Source organism: Polypterus senegalus, chromosome 15 (assembly GCF_016835505.1).
Source record: "Polypterus senegalus isolate Bchr_013 chromosome 15, ASM1683550v1, whole genome shotgun sequence".
NCBI lineage: Eukaryota > Metazoa > Chordata > Cladistia > Polypteriformes > Polypteridae > Polypterus > Polypterus senegalus.
Window position 1 is genome coordinate 42828980 of NC_053168.1, and position 25470 is coordinate 42854449.

At 33.6% G+C, this 25470-nt stretch overlaps 1 protein-coding gene across 1 annotated transcript in view; it reads left to right on the forward strand.

Moving 5' to 3' along the window:
- The window catches only part of efhb (EF-hand domain family, member B), a 28279-nt gene extending 3064 nt beyond the window's left edge, over positions 1-25215 (forward strand). The window contains exons 3-13 of the mRNA XM_039737513.1: positions 289-432; positions 1769-1949; positions 8202-8309; positions 10623-10752; positions 11359-11442; positions 12344-12411; positions 13119-13273; positions 18193-18400; positions 21391-21576; positions 23455-23636; positions 24926-25215. Of these exons, the coding sequence (XP_039593447.1) occupies positions 289-432; positions 1769-1949; positions 8202-8309; positions 10623-10752; positions 11359-11442; positions 12344-12411; positions 13119-13273; positions 18193-18400; positions 21391-21576; positions 23455-23636; positions 24926-25090 (1611 nt within the window). The 3' untranslated portion in view covers positions 25091-25215. The remainder of the gene's footprint in view (positions 1-288; positions 433-1768; positions 1950-8201; positions 8310-10622; positions 10753-11358; positions 11443-12343; positions 12412-13118; positions 13274-18192; positions 18401-21390; positions 21577-23454; positions 23637-24925) is intronic.
- Positions 25216-25470: the final 255 nt, after the last annotated feature.

Consider the following 25470-nt stretch of genomic DNA (forward strand, 5'->3'; position numbering starts at 1 on the left):
TATGTTTATTATGAATTTGGATGTATATGGACTATTTATTTATATGGATAATATATTTATAATTGCAAATGGAGTACAATCACTAAAATATGATGCACAGCAATTGACATACGGGATACCTGACCATTAGAACAATTGCTTGAGTTCAGGTTGAAAAAACTTTTGAATTGCTACAGGAATAAAATATGTAATTGAAAAATGATTACAGGTTATACGTTTAACGTTTTGCATAAAATTCTTTCTTGCTTCTAAACAACCAAACTTTATTTCTGTACTTTTTTTCTGGAGCCTCACACTCCACCTGTGATAAGAAAATTTTTGAACACAAGACGTCCAGATGCCGGTGCCATTAGAGTGTTTTATGGAAAAGCTAATGATTCAACTGAAGCTCACAACATTATACATGGTATCAGTTCTAGATCATCTCTAAGTGTAAGTATCTCATGCGTAATATTTGTCAGACTTAGGAGAGCTGACAAAAGAGTAAAAGTAAGACACATACTGCTTCCTCATGTGGCTTTTTATGCTAGGAAATGAAAGTGACACTTATGCTCTTTGGTGCCCAATTAAATGAATACCCTGTCATGTACAGTCTACACTGTTTGCATTGAAATGTTTATGTAAAGATTTTTTTGTAAATATATATTTTTGTATATGTACTGCATGTAGTATATTTAGATATCTTTTTATTTTTAGCTGAGCCTTTCACAAGTACACTACTTTATGATTCTTCCTATATACTCATTATCTATTTTACTTTAGCTGTTGGATTTGCATTTGCTGGTCTTTGAGTCAGCCCTCTGTTAATAATGCTATTTTAATAATGAGTCCATAATACAGAGAAGAGGTGAAAAATCTAGCATTTGGGTGTAGCCATTATAAGTTGACCTTAACATTAAAAAAACTCACAAGATGATCATAGATTTCAGGAAACAGTCACCTTTGCACCTATCTCTTGCTATAAATGGCTCATTTAAGTGTCTGGGCACTGTGCTGTCACAACAACTTAAGTGGGACAATAACATCACATTCATTATTAAGAAAGCCCATCAGAAAATGTTCTTTTTGCATCAGCTGGGGAAATTCAATCTCCCTCAAGTTTTATCAATCCATTTCTACACAGCCATCATCGAGTCCTTTCTGACCTCATCTATAACTGTCTGGTTTGGTGCAGCCTCTGTTCAGGCTAAAGTCAATCTGCAACACATCATCAAAGCTTCTAAAAGGATCGTAGGCTATAATTTAAAGTACACTGAAATCCTATATGAATCCAGGGTAAGGAAGAGGGCCACAAAGAACATTGCTGATTTGACTCACGCAGGGCATTGCCTGTTCCAAAGACTTAATTCCGGCAAATGTCTTCATGCACTGAAAGCTAAAACAACCCATTGCCTAAACAATTTCTTTTCTTTGTGCAGTTATTCTTACTAATCGGGACTGAGCTTCTACTCAGTATCTGTGTATGTATCTGTGTATACCTGCATCCTAGATTGCCTGGACATTTTAATCCTACTGTCTCTTTATTTTGTTTTTGCATTGCCATTGTATGCTGCATCATATTGTATCATTTTATATTTTTATCTTCTTATATTTATCTTTTGTACTCTGTCTTGTCCTTGTATGTGCACCAATACTATCAAGACAAATTCCTAGTACACATTAGTGTACCTGGCCAATAAAGTGAATTCTGATTCTGATTGTCATTACAAACAATGTTTGTTATTGGTGCACCAAATAACAGCATTTTTTGTAACTATGGTTTGTTTAGGCAAAATTGTTAGTTAATCCATCACCAAGAACATTATTTCAGCAAAGATGGCTTGAACAGAGGGAAGCTAGATACCTCAGCCACCAAAAAACACCTCTTGGAAGATCATATGATCAAAGGCCTGGGCTTCCAGATGGATTAGATGTATCTAAAATGACTTTTGGAATTAAAACACAAAGAGGTGAGATTATACAGTGGTATATTTTTACCAGTCTATGTTTTTTTTTTTTTGGTCAGTTTATGAATTTAATAGACGCATGTATGTGTTAGTAATTGAAAAACTGGCCATCTGAGTATGACATAGATATAGTATGTGCATTGATGGAAACTGCGATGCACTGGTGTCTTGACCAGGGCTGATTTCTGTCTTCTACTCAGAGCTGCTGGGATGCATTCCAATTCCCAGTCATCTTGAATTGGATAAAATGGGTTTGAGAATGTCACATTAAATTATTTAAATATTGCTATATGTTAATGTACTGTATGTATATGTGAGTAGTATTTTGCTTGATAAAAATTTCATTCATTTTGTGAATTAAAACAATGAATTTTAAATCAAACAGTTTAGTTCCTATATTTGTGATTAATTTTAAGAGAAACATAATTATCTAACTTGAAAATTCTGTTTCACTACTTTCAAACATTTAGCTCTTCTATTGTACGGTCATGTTGTAAGAAATTGAAGAGCTGTCAATGGGTTGCATAGTCAGAAGAGTGGCGTATGATGGTAGATTGACACAACAGAGTACATACAGTATTTAAAAATGGGCAGCTGAACATTGGATTGGAAAGCTCATCCAATGTAAGTAAACGGTGCCCCATAGAAGGTAGAATACACCTTATTTGAATGAATGATACCTGAACATCACAGGACATGACAGGAGTCATGAGGCCTAACAGAAGGCCATCATAACTTCTCTTGAGCCTTCTTTAGGTAGAACCCTGTTATCAAAGGTAGAGTACACTGCCTGGGTGCCTCCAAGAGTGCCTGGCCTTAAAATAGGGGGTAAGAGTGTAAAGATCGAGAAGAAGTGGAAAGTAAGTGTGTGATACTTGAACACAGTCAAGTGACTTGGCCATTTTACATGGCATTTGAAGACTAGATCCTAGGAGTAGTTAGTGTAAGCTTTCTGCTTGATATGATAGTTTGTGATTTTCCTGTAACTACCTCTTCCTTGAGATTGTTTGGGATAATAAAAACATTCCTTTTATATTTGTCACCATTTAGTGTCCCTTTTTCATATATGTATAGTAACTTTGCTTAAGCGCTTTATCACAGCATTTATTGAAAATAAAGTTTTAAAAAGCTTAAGATCAGGATTGTATTTTTAAACTTTCAGTTTAAATACACATATGAATAAATACCTTAAATGAAATGTGAGCTTTTTAGAAATGTATACAGATAAAAATTCCATTACAACGAATATCTTTATAACAAAATTTTCATTACAATGAAGTATTTTTGTGGTCCCGACAATATCCCCATTTAACACGAGTCTATAGAAATCTTGTGACTACAAAATACATTCAGCAGATACTTTCATTACAACGAAGTGCTCAAAAGACCTTGAAATGCCTGAATGAATCATCCACAGAGCAGTTAGTTCTGTGGTCGCAGCTCAGTTGTGCGCAGTGATCCCCAAACAGAAACATTGTAAATTATTTTTTTTCTTTCTTCGAACTTTCCTTGTACTGTTTTTTTTTTTACTGTGTTTATTTTCTGTGGTTTTCAGTGATACATTTTGCTTATTGCTCGTCAACATTTGAAAAACATCCATTGGAATTTAACTTACCTATAGAAATGAAAGACACAAAAAAAGACAATTCACATTAGAAAAAAAAAAACTTTACATTTTTGCAGCTTTCCATTCCCACAAAAAGAAAAAAGACATTGCCATTGAATTTGGAATTTCGCTATCGACACTGTCAACTTCCTTGAAAGACTGAGCTGAAAAATCTCGGGTTGCAAACGTATGCGAACTACTGCATTTGAAGATGTCGAAAAAGCAGTTTTTATGTGGTTCAGTGATGCTTTTTCAAGAAACATTCCTGTTAATGCAGCACTCATTCAAAAAATGTGAGGTTTCTAAACTCTCTTGGGACCTCCCCCAATGGGACAACACGCCGAAGAACATCCCGAAGTGTGATCACCGTGTCTGCGGAAGACTGTTTATCCGTTGCCAAGGCAACAGCAGACTCATAGCTCTGGGGCGGCTCGCCGCCGAAGCAAACAGAAAAGATCTCGATGGGTGAAGCAAGGAACATTGTAAATGCAGGGAGCAGTATTACTTGGCCACTAACCTGGCCACAACCCTGCTTGACTGCTGTGTCCATGTATAGGAGAGTGGCAGATAACGTTATAATAAATAACCCTGCTGTTCCTGTTTCAAGCTGAATAAAGCTTGTTTTACTAAAATACTGAGACTCAGCCTCGTGTTTTGGGGTGCAAGACAGGGACTTATAGCATGACCACAATCTTTTAGGATTTACTTCTGTGGCGCTTCGCTGCAGTGCTGTGTGCCTGCTGTTGCCCTGCCCCGGCAACAGACAATCTTCTACAGACGCGGCAATCACGTTTCAGGATGCACTCAGCGTGTCATCCTGTTGGGTGTGAGTTGGGGTTGGATTCCAAAAGAGTTCAAAAACCTCTAAATATAAAGAAGAAGAAAACAATGATTCAGCTTCTGATTGATAACTATGCTGCCCACAACATGCTTCCACATTTAGATAATGTTTGCATTGAATTCCTCCCACCCAATTGCTCAGCAGTGCTTCAGCCATTGGATTTGGGCATCATTCGCACCCTGAAAGTGTATTATCGCATGGAAATGTTGAGAAACATTCTCATCAGCATAACATGTAGACAAGAGGAGATGAAAATTAATGCAAAAGAAGCTATTGAAATCATTGCAAACACCTGGATGCAAGTTAAAAAAGCACTATAGTGACAAATGTAGAATCTCATTATTACGAAATTTTCATTGCAACGAAATATTTTTTAGGTCCCTGGCAGTTCGTTGTAACAGAATTGTACCTGTATTTTGTTTTGAGAATAAATGTGCATTTTCAAGTTATTATATTTAAAAAAAACATTTCAATATATATAGATGTGTTCAGTTAGTCATTTCTATTAAGTTAATTATTATCCTTATTTAGTCACAGTTCTTACTGTCACCATTTACTATTCTGTTTAACACTGTTTACTCCAATTTGGGGTAACGGGGGACCAAAACTTTAAAAGCATTAGCTGCAAGGCAGGAGCCAACCCTGAATGGGTGCCAGTCTACAACTGGGCTAATTCATTCATGTATAAACCCATACTCACACTCACAATGTGAAATATACAATTATTAATTAACCTATTACACAAGTCTTTGTGATACTGGAGGAAAATAGGGCTACCCATTAGGAAAATACAGATACAGTCATAATGTGCATACTGCAGAGGCAGTTACTGAGTGCAGGATTCAACCTAAGACACTTAATTTGTAAAGTGACACTAACAATTGCACCAGCCTGCCACCCAGCACTAAGTAAAGATTAATAAAATAAAACACAGCTAATTTTTTTTACATTACTTTTAAGGTAAAAAGTGGTAGATAAACCATCAGTAAGCATGTGGGGTGATTTCGGGATTGAACGTCCCCAAAATGTATTTTATGCCAATTACAACTGATTGACCATTGACAGAATTATGATTCATGTACTATCCCATTTTAACATGAAATGTATTCCTGGCACATTGCATTTTGGATGTTTAAAATCCTGTAGTTTAGTGTTTTCTGTGAAGTCCTAAATCATGTAGACTAGTTTAATATTAATATAAGTTGTAAGAACACATTGGTTTCTGCTAATGCAGGGGCATGTTTCTTATTGCACCCTCTCTTTCAGATCATCTGCTCAATGTCAGGATGGTAGGCACACTGTAAGAACTAAAAACATAACACTTGCCTTCAGCCTGAAATACTGTCCTGACTGTCATTCCCATGTTCCTCACTCAAAATGACCTCATTTCCATTCCTTTTTTTATCTCAGTACATTTCACACTTTTCTGCTGCTCTCCTATTTTATCAGTTTTCATTACTGGAGCACTTTTCTCCAGTATATACAACCTTCCCTGTATATGTATATTATATAATATCTATTTTAGAAGTAAAAGAAATGTGTACATATTGTATTACTGTTAAACATTTGATCACAAGAAAGTAAAATATACTGAAACTCTTCTCACATTCAGGTGCAAAGCTGGGTGATGAAACATTTTCATGGAAAAGCTGACAGAACAACAAACCATCATTGCAGCTTATTATTATAATCATTGAATTCCATGTAATGCCCACTCCCACTCATTTTTAAATAGATGCCACTGTTCAATAATGCTAGTACTGAATATTTGTTTATTTTGGAGCAAGTTCATGATTAAGTGTTGGTAACTAGTTTAAGTTTATATTTACAGCCACAAAAACAGTTTACACCTTTTTCAAGGAAACCTTCAGAGACAAAAGATTTAGAGATGACAAGTATAGTAGATATTTTCTGCAGTGAAAACTGAAAAAACAACCATTAATCAACACTGGAAGATATATGATCAAGTTACCTAAATGACAGCAAAAGGGATAGATTTGCTGGGATAATGGATTAAAAAAATAATATTGTTTTTGGGTAAAAACTTTGATTAAGAGTTTTTTGTTAGTGTTTTTCTGGTGTCAAGGTGGTGCAAATTTGTTTAAGTCATTGGCCTGCTCACTATCTTTGTTAAGTTTGCTTGTTTACCCAGTATCGTTGTGGGGTGTCCTTCAGGAGTTTGGATTTTTCTCCTACTTCCCAAAGACAATTGTCAGTAAACGTAGGTGTATGTTTTAGTGTGTCCTGATATAGACATGCATCAATAATTGCCTTGTGAGTTTTGCCTGACATTCTGGGATATTTTACAGTTACCAAGACCTCTTAATTGCATAACATATGTGCAGATAATGAATGGACATTTGGTTTATACTTCAACTTTCCTAGTATTCAGATTCTGGAGCTTTTAATAAGACTGTAAGAAAGCTGCCTGTTTAGGGCTGAATAATTTCTTAAAGACTGCTTAATGACTTAATGTGATAGTCTTATATAGATCACATTAAGAGTGAACTCAAATGAGTGGGCTAATGTAAATAAGTATATTTCTTTTTTTTTTTAAATAATCGTTATTTGTTCCAGATAAGTACATTACAGAAGAAGTTACTTAACATGACATTCAAAGATAAATTTCAGTAAAACAAAATTACAAAAATCTAAAAAGTCTGTTCTGGTCTGTCAATATACTTTTAGGTTTATCATATAGCAAATTAACAGACAACTAGTGTTGTCTTGGATATTGAGAACATTGTTTTTTGATGCTTCTTTTGTTTTGTTATCATAAACAGTATTTTCAGTAATATGTACTAGAATTTATTGAGATCTTTTCTAAGTTAACATCAATTAATCAATCAATATTTCAGGCCTTGGCAGATAACAGATGCTATCTATTATCACTGCGCCTGATTAACATTGTATTTTGAACTGCATACTGTAGTATATTGTTGATTATACTATACATTGTGTAGTATATTGTAAAATGTATTATTGACCTATTTATGGTGTTTTATGTATATAAGGTTGTTTTGTTCATCATTTTTATCTCTTTAAGAGAGTGCAAATAGAAATTCAAAGTTACTTGTTATCAATGACAAATTATCAAAATTTGATGTTGAACTAAATATTCAGATGTTGACTTACTAGTGACCCAGTGCCAAGTCATAATGAAATAACTAAATGCACATCAAAGTATTTGTAGAGTAAGAACTAATACTATAAATACTGCAGTGAATTGGGTACAAGTACTTTAGGAAGAGTTAATATAAAATAAAAAATATATATTGGATTATTAGATCTACAATGCAATATGTAAGAAATGAGGTTTCAGAAACAATTTGAAGCTTGTGTCTCATTATGCCTCATGGACACACACTTAGAGTTTAAAACAGACATAATAGGTACATTTGTGTTTATTGTGATTTGTAACTTGGAAAAGTTCTAAAGAAAGCAGAGTACTGTATTTGTAAGTAAACAGTGATGCTTAAACTCTTAATTCTAGGTGCTTGCCCTGGGTTAATAGATACTAATTGCTATAACCATGAAGTATTGCCTTGGATTTGGTCTTCTTTTTTATTATTTTTAAAAGCTTTCTTTTATATCTCTATATTGTATTTGTCTGTCCCGTGGATGCATTGTATTTCCTGTCATGTTTAGTTATGCTTGTATTGCAAGTATTAAAACACATCAGAAAGAAATAAACTTTGATTCTGTTTTATTTATTTCATAATGTAAGTATTTAGAGTTTTCCTTTATGTTCTTATTGATTTTGACTCACTACAGTAAGTATTTATTATATGCATTTTTCCTGTTTTAGACTATGGTGGGAATATCATTAACCCACCAAAAAACAGAGAACAGGTTGATAAAGAGCATGAAGCAGGGCACCATCTGTATACAAGATCCCACAGTGCTTACTATGTTGGTAAGACAAGTTTAATCAATTATTCATTCATTCACTTTTTTATATTGTGAGTTTTTCAAGCATCAATTTAAAAAGAAATTACAAAATTGGCATTGTTTGAGTAATAATTGGAGCTTCTTTCATGCTAAATATTTTAGAAACTACAATCAGATAACAAAATTAAAGTCTAAAATGAATGAATAATTGTCATCAGTAACATAAATATATACATATTATTTTATTATATATATGTGTGTGTGTGTGTGTATGTGTGTGTATTGTTGACTATGAGTGACAATTAAAGTGCAAAGAAAACTTGAGGTGCCAATCAAGCAATTCCATTTAAATGAAACAAAAAAAGATTTAGTAATAAAATAAACAGGTGATCAATGGCGCAAGCAAGAAAAAAGCAAGCAAAAGAACTTTAGCCTCTGATGGCTCAATGCTTAGGGTCTGTCCTTGGAGCTTCGTCTTGTAGTAGGCTTGGATCAAGACTGATAAGCCTCCTTCCGGGAAAGACTGTTTTTATATGGTTTGGACCAGAAGGGGTGGGATATCTTTGAAAAATTAAGGCAGAGTTGTAGAGTAAAGAGGCAAGAGTGTTAGCGACAGCACCCCCTCTTATCCTAGAGTGGTATCACATACCTTATCTGAGCCAATAGATAGATAGATAGATAGATAGATACTTTATCAATAAGGTGATTCACAGAGACACATGTGTGAAATTATATATATATATATATATATATATATATATATATATATATATATATATATATATATATATATATATATATCCATTATACATGCTGTATATTCATTTCTGGTTTCTGATTTTATGAAGCTTATTCCTTATCATAGTGTCTCGAGTAGGTTTTCACCATATACTTCAGTTTCTTTGCACTAGGCAAAGATGAGCAGATTGAGTTAACCCGCAACTTTAAATTAGCCCAGTGTGACTATGTTTGTGTGATCTTGTGCCCTATTATGGATTGGTGTCTTGTCTTTGTATAGCTTCATATTTGAGTCTATGCTGCCGATACAGAATTTGTCTCCCTGCAATTCTACTTTGGAAAAAGTTATTTTGAAAAATAAATGAACACATGAATGAATGAAAATATCTATATGTATGCTTTCCAATAGTGTAGTTGGTTAGAATTTGATACAACAGCACATAAGACAGAAAAAAAATCACAACCATTCTATCCACCCATTTTCCATTTTTTTCACAATTTATGGTTGCATGAAGTTGGAGCTTTTACCATTAACAATGGGCACAGGTCAAGGACCAGCCATGGACAGGACATATGTTCTTTACAGGTCACACATATTTATCCAGGCATTTAGGTTTGTCAAACACAGTAGCTTCACTCATTTAACCCATGGAAGAAATTTTGCTCCCTAACAAGACCACAAGATGATACAGTGTTTTCTTATAGGAGTAGGTTAACCAGATTTTCATACTCCACAAACAGGGCACAACTTTATAACAAATTATTAAGCAGGTGGGGGATGCAATACATAAAAGCAGAACCTTCCCAGAAAAAATGGAACATCTGGTCAGCCTAGAGTGTGTAGGAGATACTTAAGATTTCTTATGATGTCAGTGAACATAAGTACAGATTTGGTTGGAGAATACTAAATTCAAATTACCTCCATTTTTTATGTTAATTTTGTAAAATTAAAACAGAAAATTCCCCCAGGCCTCAGACTGTCTCAATATGGGATATTTTTATGTCTTTGTAAAATTAAGAGGTGAGTGTTCTGTTCATGGGATAAGTATAATAGTAATCTGTAACATCTGAAAAAACAATACAACAATATTTATTGCACAAGAACATTCGTATAGCCTTTTTTTCAAATATAAAGTAAACTCCTATTCACTTGTTAATTTCATGAACACATTTTATTATTACAAGACTTTAAGGAGCTGGAACCTATCATGTTAGCTTTGGGATCAGCTCTGGAAAGAATGTCAGCTTGTTGTATGCCACACATGAACAACACCTACAATGACTAAAAAGAATCCATTATAGAATCAATAATTAACCTAACAGGTACATTTCAGTATGTGGGAAGATTTCACTGTACCCATAACATATACTCATGGGCATGGGTATAATGTGTAGTCTTTGCAAAAACAATGATAGAACTTGAAATCAAATCCAGCTTGAATGATTTGTGATATAGCAGAACTAAACACTGTAATATCATATTATGCTGAAGTTAATGTAAAAATGATCAAATAAATAAAATAATTAATAGTATGGTGCATCTTCATTAGTTTTAATTCTTTGTCTTGTACAGGCTGAGTTATGTTGCATTATTTTTCAGGTGAGCAGATGAATAGAAATTATGACTGGACAAAGTACACCAAAGACAGCAAATTTGGAAAAGCAACTCCTCATTATAATGATGGAAGACATGTAGCAAAATCCCTGCAGTGGTTAAATGACTTGCAAATGTTAGTTTCATGGATAATGTTATGGTTTTCTTTAATTTCAGCTCAACACTTAAGAATAATACATCTTTTAAGAGAAGCAGGATTTATTGCAGTTGAAATTACAGTTTAGCAGTTGGCCAGAGTTTTAGATTGGCTAGTGTGTCAGCGTGGCTTATTTTGAACTAATGGGATTGTTATACTGTGCAACTAGAAGAGGGATAAAAAATAAATAGCTGGCATGATGCTGAAACTAATAGAAATAGTATTGGATTGAGAAATGGGCCACAAATAGGAGATTTACAGGAAATAAAAAAACTCTGGCATTTAATATCATATTTGTATCTCTACATTTTTTTCTCTTAAGACAAAGTGAGTTAGCAAGTCTTAAAAATATGTTATAACAAAATGTAAAACTCAGGGAAGATATTTATTTAATTTTATTCAGCCACTTTCTGTAGTAAAATTGTACAGCTATAATAAAATCAATGACAGTATATAGTAATATCATAAATGCACTATGTTAGCAAGAGGCTAATTTGTTGTAATATTCCTTATTATAGTAAATCTGTCTTTTAAAGTCACTAATGATATATTAGTATACTGTATGTTTTTTTTTTCTTTGAAAAGGAAAAAAGCTGCAAAAATAGTCCTGAAACGTAATGAAGATTTCAGGGAGAGAACTCAGCATGAACTTGGGAAAGGACTAGATCCGTAAGCTGAGCATAATACTTTAACATTTGAGTTCAAACATCAGCAACATAGTAGCAACATTTTAATATTTTTTATGATTTTAACATTTTTTAAATTTTAATATTTTTTTAAATGGTTGTTAGTAGGCAACCTTAATAACTCAAAGTACTGTATTTAATATTTATGTTCTCCCAATGTTAATCTGGGTTTCCTGACACATTCTAAAAACATGCCATTAGGTCGACTAATGACTGTAAAATGTCCTGGTATAGACAAGTGTGAGGGTATGTGTTATATTTGGGTTTGGTAGTCAGATATTCTCTGTAGTTGAAAAAGTTGAATAATGGTTATGTGAATAGCCATTTTAATTTTTACTTTTCTAAAAGTATGGATTCTAAAATGTAAAAAGTAGTTTATTTTCTACAGCCATATGAGTAATGTTGTGCAATAATGTTTCTGTCAATGTACAGATAAAGCTAAAAGTTTTGCATTAGAGGTGATTCTGTTTTTAAATGCAAGGTTGTTTTTTGGATTTTCTTTAGCTTATCCAGTTTGTACATAATCCATAAATAACTCATAGCTAATTCTGCCAACACAGCTTCTAAATGAAAGTATACAGGTTTAAATTAGATAAGAATCATAAACATAACTATAATAACTACTGTAATTTAACATGGAAACAATCTACTGATTCTAGTTGTTAGATATTTGTAACCAAAACTGATGATTATTATTAGTTAAACTTATATAATATCAACAGGTCAACAAGTGTAATTGCAGCATATTAAATGACTACATTAATTAAATTAATAGTGCAATATACTGTGTGTTTGTTTATTTAGACTCAATAATATGACATAGGCTGTTACATTCACTTTATTTGTTCAATTATTTAATGGTTTAATACTTTTATTTTTAAAAGTATTGCGGATACCATGAATGTCTCTCCTGACCACACATTTGGAATTTTGCTGCGTCCTGATGAATATGGTGGGTCACTGCATTGTTGAACAGTTATAAAAATGAATAAATTAGCATACAATGTTGTGCAAAAAGTGTAATATTTGACAATATTAATAATATATTTAAATATATTACTAATGAAGAGTAAATCCTGTAATATATATTTTTATTACTAAGAGAACAAAACACAAACAGTAAAATACAGTTCAGTTAAAGTTACCATCACAATAATGGACACATTGTGTTGCTATCTAAGTTGTGAAACTCTGCTTAGTAAAACATCTTGCCTGAAGAAGGGGCCTAAGTTGCCTTGAAAGCTTGCATATTGTAATTTTTTTTAGTTAGCCAATAAAAGGTGTCATTTTGCTTGACTTCTCATTACATCTGTAATGGATAACATGTTACAACACTCAAGTACTACATGATCTAACAGACAAACCTTATTCAGCCTTTTTAAAGATGTCAAGGCATCTTGTACAGCTTGTTTAATTCTATACTACAAATCTCATCTGTAGAATGAGTTGGTTCCTCCTAATGTCGAGGACATTTAGCGTTTCACTATTAAGCCTAGATTCAGTTGATTTTTTAAGAGTTTACATTAGTAGTAGATAATCATTTCTGAATTAAAACTAATACAGTCTGTATCTTGAATATCTGTAAGCATATGTGTTTCCTAGTTGTCCATCTTAGATTTAATTTGCATAATATAAATTTGTATTTGTTTTTAATTTCAGGAGTTGGTGATCTCTTGCACTATACACCTGCCCTCCAATTTCTGCGGGGGAAAGACAGACAACGTGCAGTCTTAGCTGCTATAAGGCAACATCTAAAAAAAGTGAATTTCCACAATTTCAGTACGTTACTGGATGCATTTCGACACTATGACAAGGTGATGTCACTTTTTTTGTGAAAAAGAACAATTGTAATAGTAGTTGTTTGTTAGCTTTACACAGTTCTTTTATTGTTTATGTAAAATTATTTCTGGGTGGTGAGTGTTTTGCAGTCTTGCCTCAAAGCTACGGGTACCTGTGTCTGATTTCTGACATGGACACTCTCAATAAATCTATCCTTGTGTCTATTTTAATTTTATCTGGACACTTTTATTTTTTTACATTTTTTTACTTACATGTATTTGTTTAGGTTAACAAGAAACCATAAACTTGCATGTGAATGTGATGAGGTGTATATATGAATGTGCCTGTTGCTGTTGGGCTACCCTGCAGCTCACAATAGTCAAAAAAAGGAAAACTGGTCCAGAAAACAGATGAGCAAATGAGAGGAAATGTTATTAAAAAATTAATTACCTACATTAATTACATAGAAGGTATACGTGATAGGGAGTTTTCATAAATACGGGTTCCTTTTAACAACAAGACTCAAAACTATATGATAAAATAGCTGGAAAATATTCACTTTATATCCTTTAATTTTGTCTTACAATTTGCCTGTGTTATACATAGCTGATTAGGTGCTACCCATAAAATGTGACAATTTCATTCAAATAACATCTTTATATGCTGGAGATATAGTGAACAGTACACTCTGTTTCTTATGTCTTATGTCAAATACTAATGCCTTGAAATTAAACTCATAATACAAAGAAACAGATATTTTCAAGGCATAGTATTCAATTAGACTATATAATATAAATATCTTCTCCAAATGGATACTGAATTGGTTTTTTGTAACCACCACATACTTTAGATATATTATACACTTTCTTATTAAATTCAGCAGAAAATAGTTTTATTTTAATATACAAGATGGTATTCAGGTTATGTTACAGCTCACATATACGTGTATATTAATCTTTTATGAAGACTTGTAATGAAAATATTTGCACATTAATGGTGCACCTTTTATGCATTATTTCCTTTCTCACTTAATGAAACATTAGAGTGGCAAGAGCGCTAAGTATAATGAGAAGATTAAAGTGAAGACTTGCCTGCAGTAAAGATGATGATTATTATTATTCAGTCAATACATTTAATACAATTACATATTTAATTCTTTTTAATTTACTTGCAGAACAAAGTATTAAACTTTAACCCTGAAGGACTGGTGCCCTATCCAGGGTTTGTTCCTGCCTTGAGCCCTTTGGTAACTGGGATATGCTCCAGCAACCCCCGTGACCATGTTCAGGACGGGGTTTAGTAAATGACTGACTGAAAAATGATTAAACTTTAAGGGCAGAAAGCAGATGCTACATTAACAAAAGTGTCTAATCCACTCAAGAGTCTAATATATTTGTTACATATTCACACTCTTCACAGATTCCTTTTGCGATTGCATCTATAGACATATTTAAGAAATGTAATTTTTTTGGTAATATCAGAAAGTTTACTGATAAGTGGAGACCTTTCAGAATACCTGGTCTATTTTAAATAGAAATTCTCAGTGTTCGAGGTAGAATTACAGTTTCTAGTTATAGTTTCTGCTGTTAACCTTTAACTTGATTGGCTAAAGCATACCCCATAGTCTAGGCCTGCACCTGGTGTTGGATGTTTTGCTTTGAACATAGATTAGCTAAATTGTTTTTATGCTCCGGCGAACAGAACACAGAAGAAATGTGGTTATAGTAGTGTGTTATAAAGGAAAACCAGAACCTCCCTTACCTTGTATTCTAATTTATACTAGTTTCCCATATTTTTATATTGTTTTAAAGTTTCCAATGTTTATTCATTATACTACAGAGCTGAAAATATTGTATCAACATCCTGCCATTTTTGTTACTTGTTTGTCTACATCCGGGTTGCAAGCAGCTAGAGAATTCCAGGCAGCAATGTCGACGGATAGGCACAAGTCCTGGATTCAATGTTCGGCCAACATAGAAAACAGTTCTGAAGAAACACCCCCAAAAGTTGTGACTAATAAACTTCTCAAATGAGATTTTTCTTTTTGTTTATCACTTCTGTAATGTTCCATGGCTCAAACTTCTTGGATTCATTTTATAAGAATGAAATTATACACAGTCACTGTGTTCTTTACTTCTCATGAAAGTGTTTGGGAAACAGTTGATTTTTATTTTAAGTGTTGTATTATTGCCATGGGGCAATTGAACAGATAAACAGTTACTACGTGGAGGCATGAAACAAGGTGCAAGCCCCATCTTGTGCATGGTTGTGGGGAGGATGAGAATTCCAGGGCATAATGTGGCTCTGTTTTATCTTTGTTTGGTGTCATGTTTAAAAGGCTTTGGTAATAAACACAGTGGGTGCCATTTAGCGCATTTTAAGATGTTAGCCATGATTTCAGATCACTGTTTTTAAAGGCATCAAGAGTTGAGTAGTTTGGTGTGTGCTCCTTTGTCAATCTATTATAGTCATATGCTACAATTCAATTTTTTTTAGTATTATCCATTAGTTCAATTTATACTCAGGTTCCCTGTAACATTTAACAATTCATGTATGTTCATTTATATTAAGTTCTAAATTTAGTCAATGTTGTTGCTTTTTATAATTTTTTGGTAAAATCTTTTTACATCTTATTCATTTTGTTTAACCAGTATTTTCTTACCAGTTTCATAACATAACATTCTCTAACCCACTTAATTTAAATCAGTCATTTATATCAATCTTTTATCTATTTTTTTTTTTTTACTATTTTGTTCAATCTGTTTAAATCTGACCTTCTCTACTTTTAATATTTGTTAAAGACTGTCTTTGCCAATATTTATTTATTATTATTAATAACAATCTCTATTTATTAAAGACTTTTTTAATACTTCTGACACTAGTACACTGGTTACACACTCAGTTCAGAACAAGTTTCAAGTTGGAAGATGCACAATTTTTCCATGCAATAACTTGCAAACTATATTCATATGCTGTGGACAATTTTTTTGGCTCTTATAAAACACACAAAGCAGTTAATATTATAAAATTACTAGGGGGCTTAACCCCCTGCTCGCTTCGCTCGCCAACCCCTGTGTTTGGTTAATCAGATATACAATTAAAATTTTTTTTTCTTTGGAATTGTTTCAATTTCATTATTTGCACTTTTATTTAAAAGCTTCATTAAAAACAATATTTTTTGGAGACACATTGTGACAATGCAACGTATAACTGACCGTAAGTGAATATTGTTTCTGTTTCTCTAATAAATAATCTGACTTTTTCTAAGGTTTGTCCCTGTGATTTATTTATTGCCATAGCAAAAGCTATCCTCACGGTAAACTGTAAACATTTTAATACGAATGGCGTATCACAATCTCCTTTGATGTGTAATGATATTCTCGGAATATATACATTACCTTTCTTTTTAAAATTTGCATCGCTTCTCTGTGATCATAAATATACACCTGACCGAATTGTGTATTCTTTGAAATTCAACTTTTCAAGTCATTGCTTTAACTGTTCCAGGAACACAGATTCTCATAGCGTATGGTCTCTTATTGTGTAAATCCACGTTGTGCATTGAATGATGCAAATGCAAAATGACTTTGTTGTCTACTCTTTGCCTTTTATTTCTGACCTAGATTTGTCCTACTCTTTTTTCAAGTACACCTGGTTCTGATGATTAATCACCTTTTGTTTTTCGGTAATGCGATCTTTTTTATCTTTTCTTTGATACTGTACCGACTGACATGATAAAGTGTCACAAAAGTTTTACTTAAACAATCGCTGACTTCGTAACCCCAAACACAACTTTCTAGCACCCTCTCCAATCCCTCATCCCCTACATCTTTCCACCCCCTTACCGCATCAATCAATACCCCGCTATCAGTATTCCATGCTGTACTCCGCCCTCCCTCAATCGGACCAAACAGCCACTTAAAACCAAAAAGGCCTCAACCTGGCTGGGAGGCTACAATACTTTCTAATTTTACTGCTTTCATATTTTGTACCTTTCTCTGCATGTGTATCGTGCCATCATTTGTTTGAGCCTTTTGAATTCCACTGCTTTCATAATCTCTTATCTGCCTTTTTTTCTCTCCAACGCCTTTGGGTCTCTATTCTCTGTATTGTCCTTGTACGCTTTATATGTGTTGAGAGCACATGATCTGTGTGCAGTACGTGCTTTTACTGCGACTGACTGTTTTTTGATGGGTGTGCTCTTATATGATATCTTTTGTAAGTAGGGTGCGTCTCTCAAGAATCTCATGTTTCACGTCCCCGCGAGACAGCCCAGGGACAAACTCTTGGCACTAAGTATCATGTTTACGGTCCCCGCAAGATGCTCCATGGCAAGTCTCTTTTGTCTCGCGGGTCTTTTAAATATCTACCGAGAACTTCTGAGAAGATCATGTATCATTGCCTTGCTTTTGCTTTCCAGGATTTCTTTTTATAATAGAGAGAAAATACTGAGAAAAAACCTGTTCAAACATGAGTAGGATATACAGTATAACCTTAAAAACTAGGAACTTTAAATTGGTCTGGTGTGAGTGTGTGTGCATGAGAATGTCCTTTGATGGACAAGTGTCTAATGCAGGGTTTTTTCTCCTAAGTATCCAATGCTCCTGTCCTTAAAACCATTTCATTGAAAACGTGGGCTGCTTTTAGCAATCAGATAGATGAATGGGTGTGTAGATGAACAAAGTAAACCATACAAAATAGAAGTTATAATGACTGTCTTAATGAAGTCTAAGCCAATTTCTTTGCGATTAGAAAGTTCTGTAAAAAAAATAAATGTTTACTTATTTAAACTTGAAAGATGAAAAGATTTATTGCAAAACTTCACTTTAAGAGAAAAAAAATTCAGGACAATTATGTCACCTCTGGGTCATTGGTTTCATTTCCTAGTGTCCATTTTCTGGTCTTCTTCTTTTACTTTAACAGCACTGGAATATATTTATTTTTCTTTATGCAGAAAGGCAATGGGACCATTAACCAAGAGGACCTGAAAGTTGTGTGCAGACAGTTTAATCTGGACTTAAACCCAGAGCTTCTGAATGCTTTAATTGAGTGCTGTGATGTTGATAAAGATGGACAAATCAACTTTTTGGAGTTTGCTAACTTTTTGAATTGGAAAGACAAAATGCCTCTCTCTATTTTGGAGGAAAACATACTCACAAGGGGTTTGTTTTATAATTTATTTATTATTATTGTGCATTTTCTGATTTTTTGTAACCTAAGTAAATACCAAAAAAACAACTATATTAAACATATAATGAATATTCAATTAACATAATTTTATACTGTATGTTGTGTATTTAAAAATAAACATTTTAAACAGAATTTGATGAGAAATGCAAGGACAAATGACTGAGTAATGAAGTTGTTTATCAATTGAATATTTGCTGTTTGTATATTTTCCATTGACATTATAATTATTTAGCTTTATCCATGGTTTTTGCAAATACTAGATGTAAAAAATGACAAAAACTTAAAAGCAAACTATCAGTAATAAACATTAAAATGGAAACACAGAATACATTGTGACGCAACATTTATTCACAAGTAGATTAAGTATAATTCAAGTTAAATCAAGACCAAAACTGAAACTCTAAATACATCCTACAATATTCATCTAACAAAATTAACAATGTGGACACATGAGTAGATTGAAATTAATAATTGGATTGGGCCACATAAAGGTATTTGGAGACCTTATTCTTCAATTAGAGGAGCGATGAAGATTAAACATTTTCATTTCTATCTCCCTATTCACTAAACTCACATCCACTTTTTCATGGCTATGAAGAGCCCAAGCTAATCCTAGTAGCACTAGGCTCAAGGCATTAACCAAAATTTGAATGAGGTGCTGGACCCTCAAATGTCATACTCATACACATATTGACACTTACTCATACTCCATCAGCTCAATTGATCTAAACTGCATATCCTTGGCATGTAAGAAGTAAACCAGTATACCTGGAGAAAACTGGGTGGGATTTAACCACAGTCCCTTGGAACTGTAATATGCTAACTTTAACCTCTCTACCACCACACCTGCAGAGAAAATAAATTGCTAAAATTTGATATAGGGATGATCATATCCTATGAAACAGAAAAAAAACATAAATCCATTGAATCACATAACACAGTCAAAATATATGTATAGATATTGTAGTGCAGTACTGGTGCTCATCAGCACCAGCCCAATGGATTCTTGCCCTTTATATTAATCTTTTCTGATGCTCCCTGTCTTTAGAAAGATAACTTGCTGTTGCAATGCAAGATGCAATATATTATACAACTTTGTCAGACATATTGTTTATATAGACTTCCTTGCAGCTGGCTCTGAAGTTGCTTATTTAAATGCACACTCATACTGTTGGTGACTCATCAGTGATACAGTCACAGGCTGATGCAACTTGCTGGCAACATTTCAATTGAGATTCTCCATAGTATGAGGAACCTGGAAATTGCTGCCATGACAAAATCTGTATGGGCAGTGCATGCCTCAGTGTGGCTCAAAATCTCCAATGAGCAGATTTACTTTAAAAAAAGGCTTTTCATTATTATGACAGACAAAGCACTTTTACCAAAGTTCTGAATGACACATACAGAAAACAGGGCTGCTCCAAACAATTTTAAATCTGACAGACAGCATTTTACTTGGAACCTGCTTTATACTAATCTTAGCTAAAATACAATGGAACACTACCTGAGAAATTACCTAAATGAAATATATAAGCCTTCAAAAGTTGACATCAACGTAGTGTCAGTTTTAAAATAATTACATGCAGGCAAAGCAGATGCAAATTCAAGAGGGTTTTCACATTAGAACTGAAAATACAAATCAACAAAGCCTCACAGACAGATCTAAGGGAGTTCCAGGCGCCTCTAAGCTAAATGACTGTTTGTAGGGATTTGCATAGCTGAGTTATCTGATATTTAGATGGCTGGCATGAGAAGACTACAGATGTCTATTCCAGATTATTTTTCTTATTCTTATTCTTATTATGGGCAGCAAATATAAATATTAATTGGTGTTGAATTAAATAACTTTTTAATTTAATAGCAGATTTTTAAGGACGATCCTATATCATATTGATGATGTCTGTTTCATAATATAGCCATTTGAAAGGTGATGTACTTATTCAGCTTGATTGGTGCAAGGGCTCTTGGATCAGTATTGTGAATCTTTTGTAATTTCTTGACATTTCATTCAGAAATTCCATTAAAGAGAGACCTGCAGTAATTCAATAGATAATGAAGTCTTTTATAGATAAATCAGTTCTTTTCCTCTAAACCAGTGACATGAATAAAGTAGCAATATATAACATTTTGGAGGCTAACATAAAAATGACTAGCAGAAATGAAAACCTTGCTGAATACACTGTAATTACAAAATAAGAACAGAGCAAACCTTATATCTTGGACATTAGATTTCCATTTTTCCAGTTTGAAATATAGTGTAAGATTCTTAAGTGTGTCTCAGTGTATTCAACTGTAATTCTTTTGACTAATATTTTGAATTTGCTTCTACACAGTTTTAGTACATTAATTCATAATTGGTAAACTGGGAAGCTTGTTGTATGTGACCTTCTTACATCAAAAAAATGATTGTTGCCATTAAAGAAAAGAGATGTCATGTTTTATCAAATGTTGCATCTTCACTATATTTATATTAAGTACTTTACTATATGCAAATACCTGTAATGTTATTTGCCTTACACTGACTCTATTGATAACTGTATAAAAAGGCACTTCTGCATGCTAATTATTCTATGGTTCTTTTAGTACATGAAATGTCTTATATTATGCTTCTTTTGCAGATAACAGTTGTCACTGATCCTGTAATAAGAAACGCCTGTGCTGTCATCCATAGCTGATTAACTGAAGTGTAGTATTTGATTCTTTTAAACAAACACTGCTTGAATAGGCACACTTTGTTTAACAAAGAAGTTGTTCTCCTCTACAAATTCATTTAAACTGATTTCATTATGTATTGAACAAGCTATTGTTTATTAAGCAAAACACTGTTATGCACCCTTAATTAGGCTAATAGTAACACCGTAAAAGTTAGCAGCTGGAACTGTCTTTTAGACTCAACGTAAATGTGATAAGCTAGCAAAAGTTTTAATGGCTATTCTAAAATTTTGTATTTGTTTTTTTCCAGGAAAGAAGAGAATGGTGGAGGAAGGTGTGACCAATGAAGGCCTTGTTACACCTGATGATTTACAATGTGAGGGCTATGTTGTTGGAAAGGCTCTGAAAACCCTTACACGACCTAACTCTGTTCCACACAATTTTTGTACCTCATCTTCAATGATTAATGCAGTGGTTGGAGGCCCCTCAGCTGCAGGTAAGCAAACCCATGGATCATCACAGTCTCTTTGATGTTCATGAATATACAAAACTGATTTCAGCTTATGGTTAAAAGTGAAAGGTGAGCAATAAGCCTTCTCTTGATGCTAACATTCAAACCAGTTTTTGTAAAATTATGTGCTTGATTTTTCATGATGTTGAGGGTGTAGTCCATACTGCTTTCATGCATCAAAAGGCACCCCTAGGTGGTCAATTTTATGCAGATTCGCTTTGGTGTTTGCAGCAGTAAATGAAAATAAAGCACCATCTTGAGCGTTTGACAACCGTCTTTTTATTCATAACAGTTCTTCCTCTTACACTGCATGTATTGAAAAGGCAGCTCTACGAAATGGTGGACATTATCTCTAGACCTGCCCCCTTACAACTGCTGTTTCCCATTCTGGAGGGCTACCTCCATGAAAGCATTATGATTAAAATATAGGCCATCTACAGAAGAGAAGTTACATAAACAAGATAAAATGTTTAATTTCAGTATCATAGGAAAGCTCTGTGCACATTATAACAAATGTATTAATGTTAATTATGTTGAAAAATAAATTTTATCTGGACTTGTTAGAGTTTCTATGGAAGTTCTTTCCCTCTAAAAATGGTGTTATTTAGCAAAAGAATTACATCATTTCACAATAATTATTGTGTTATTTTGCAACTATTATTGCATAACTTCATACAGATACTGCATGATGCTATCAGTCTCATCATGTCCATGCACATAGTGGTTGTCTAGTAACAGCTAGTGAGGAAGAAATTAAGTACAGTTATAGGGTGCAGTCTAGTGACAAGAATTGAACAGAAATTATAGGCATATAATGTACATTTAATCCTACATATGCTGAGGGGTACATTTATTCTGCCCAGTTTAGGGTCACAGATAGCCAAGTTATTATCTCAGCAGCACTGGGTGTAAGTCAAGAATCAACTGTTTGTACCCTAGTCCCTTTGCAGGGCTCAATCGCACACCCAAGCAGAAAATAGTGTGCTACATGCAATCCACCAACAGAAGCCTATAAATAAAATATCAGTTTTAATCCAGTTTTTTTGCTATACATATTTTGAAACAGCGTGATCTGTTGGCACCGTGGCTAATACTCCTACCTTGAATCTGTAGCCCTCAGGTTGGGGAGAATGGATGTTCTTTACTTCACATCACATGATGGACTAAGCATTTTTAGTAACTGAGAAGTACTAATGACACTTCCAGTGTTCATTATGAAAAGGGGTAATAATCTGCAGTTAACCACACTGTCCAATACCAGTCAATCCAAAATACAAGAGTAGAACAGGAAAATTCCATGGTACCTTCAGTAACATTCTTTCTATATGTTGAATCACCTGCGCTAAATTTACTAAACTCCAACCTGATTAAAGCTAAAGGTATATCTAAAAGCTTTGTTGAGTTCTTGTCCCTTGATTACACGCTATGCGCATGCTTAATCTGTCCCTAACTATCCATCAATAGCCGACCGAAGCACATGTATGCTCAACGATACTAAGAGCAAGAGGCACTATCTTTGCAAAAAAAAAAAAAATATTGCAATTATTATAGTGAAATAACAATACTTTAGTGAAAAAACACAATATCATTTTTTGAGTGGTGAGAATAAACCTCTGTAAAAGGTTTTTCTTAATAAATGAGGCAAAGACTGTTAGGTCCCCCTCATAAACTCTAAAAATGATAAAATTTGCACTCATAAATACACTGGAGTACATCATTAAATGAGACCATCCACTGATAATGAAAATTAAATGGTGCTGCACTTTTTAAGACATATTTTTACTGCTACAGATTTTATAGCTAATTACCAAGTAAGACACAATTAAATAGAAAGAAAGATACCAGTTCTGTATTTTCTTCCAGGCTACCGAACATGTGGAATTCCTTCAGTTCGAACTGACTTGGCAGCACCGTGCATTAAGAGAGTCAGTGACCGCACCAATTATGGGGATGAATCTGATGTCAGAGGTTTGGTTAACCCTTCACTGTACACCTTAAAAGGAGTAACTGAAAAACACCTCTTCATGTCAAGATCTAAGTCTGAGGTATTCTCATTTTTTTTTCTTCTACATTATACAGGTATATCCAATGATTTTTACCTAGCAAACCTAATGTGTAAAAGCTTGAGTCTTGTGAATTATTATTCATCTATGTTAGTCCATACGCCTGTTTATGGCTGTTCATATTTATGTTTAGTAGTATACTGTGGTTACAGGGACTGGTATGGATCCTTTTTTACTTCCAAATGTATTCTTTTGTTGTATCTGCCGCCTTTCTACTCGTGTCAATACCACTGTCTGCACTTTTAAGTTATATGCTATCTTTGTAGCTGTGTGTTGCATAAATCCATTTTACGATCCCACCTAGGGTCTAATATTAAAAAATATTAGTTTGCTATAAAGTACTGGATCATAGTGGTCATAGCCACCCTGGCACTTGTGCCCTTAATATGGATTTAAAGAGTAAATCATATACTGTAAAAATACATCTGAGATACCTGCAGTTCCTAGTTATCATATTTTATGGACTTTTCCAATGATATGCCTAAAACTTCCATTGGAGCAGAATTCAATCTTTTAGAAAACTTCCATACTTTTCAGCTTGCCTCCTCTAACACTCTTCCAGTCCAGAGGTTGTAAATGGAAGAGAAACCTTCTTGCTATTTGGTGAACTTCTTGGTTTGGCTTTGGCTGACTAATCTGGACTGCCAGCTTTGCTTTTGGGATATGTTCTTTGTGGCACACATCTGATTTCCTTTTGAAAAAGAAAGCAAAACAATCATATAGAGTTCACAGCATCCTTTTTATTAGTTTTTGCTGTGTTGCCAGCAGGCTTTGCACAAGAAAAAAATGTATAGATATCAGTTCTGCAGTGCATTAAGTTACTGTACTGTATGTCCAAGGTCTTCATGAACTTCATGAGTCAATGACTTCATCTGCATACAATACATGCTGTACTTTAAGCCTGGGCCAGCTGTACATATCAGAGGTGTGTCACCATTTACTCAAGTTTAGCCATTTCATTTCCAGCCCCCCAATGTTTTAAAATGTACATTAGTTAAACCATTTTCTTAATGTGGTTTTATATATCTTAATATGTTCTTTTATATAGAGTTTAGTCAAGTACTGTATTTATATGGTAAGGACTGTTTTGTCCAAAAAGTATGAAATGTAAGCAAAGAGAGAATTTGTCATTTTGTTAAGTTCTAAAAAGTAAGTCTTGCAGCCTATACTGCTTTATAAGAACCTAGCCCACAGCTTTTTAAGGTTGATTCATCATGTAATGTGGGGAATTACAAAGTGTTTCAAATTCATATATGTATTTTTTTTTTCAGATTGCTACTATATTTCATAATACTGGCATGGATATTCCTGAAGATACTTTTCAGCAAGTCTGGAATTTAGCTTCTAAGCAACATCGCAAAGGACTTGTCTGTATAGAGACATTTAATAATGCTCTGAATGAAATTCAGAAATGTAAGATTCGTTATATGCAGTGAACTTCAAATTTCTTTTAAGAGGTGCCGTTTACATTAAAATTTATGTTTAAGTTTTACATTATTAACTTTTAGTCATTTTAACCTAGATGGTATTATATTATGCATTATTTGTGTCAATTAAAAAACAAAAGGATAAAATAAAATCTTAATGAAACAATACAATGAAACTATACAATACATTGTTAATGATTTTTTAAAATAAAATTATTACTTCATAAATTCATATTTTTAATTTAAATGTTTAAAAAGGGTGGCATGGTGGCGCAGTGGGTAGCGCTGCTGCCTCACAATTAGAAGACCCGGGTTCGCTTCCCAGGTCCTCCCTGTATGGAGTTTGCATGTTCTTCCCGTGTCTGTGTGGGTTTCCTCCCAAAGACATG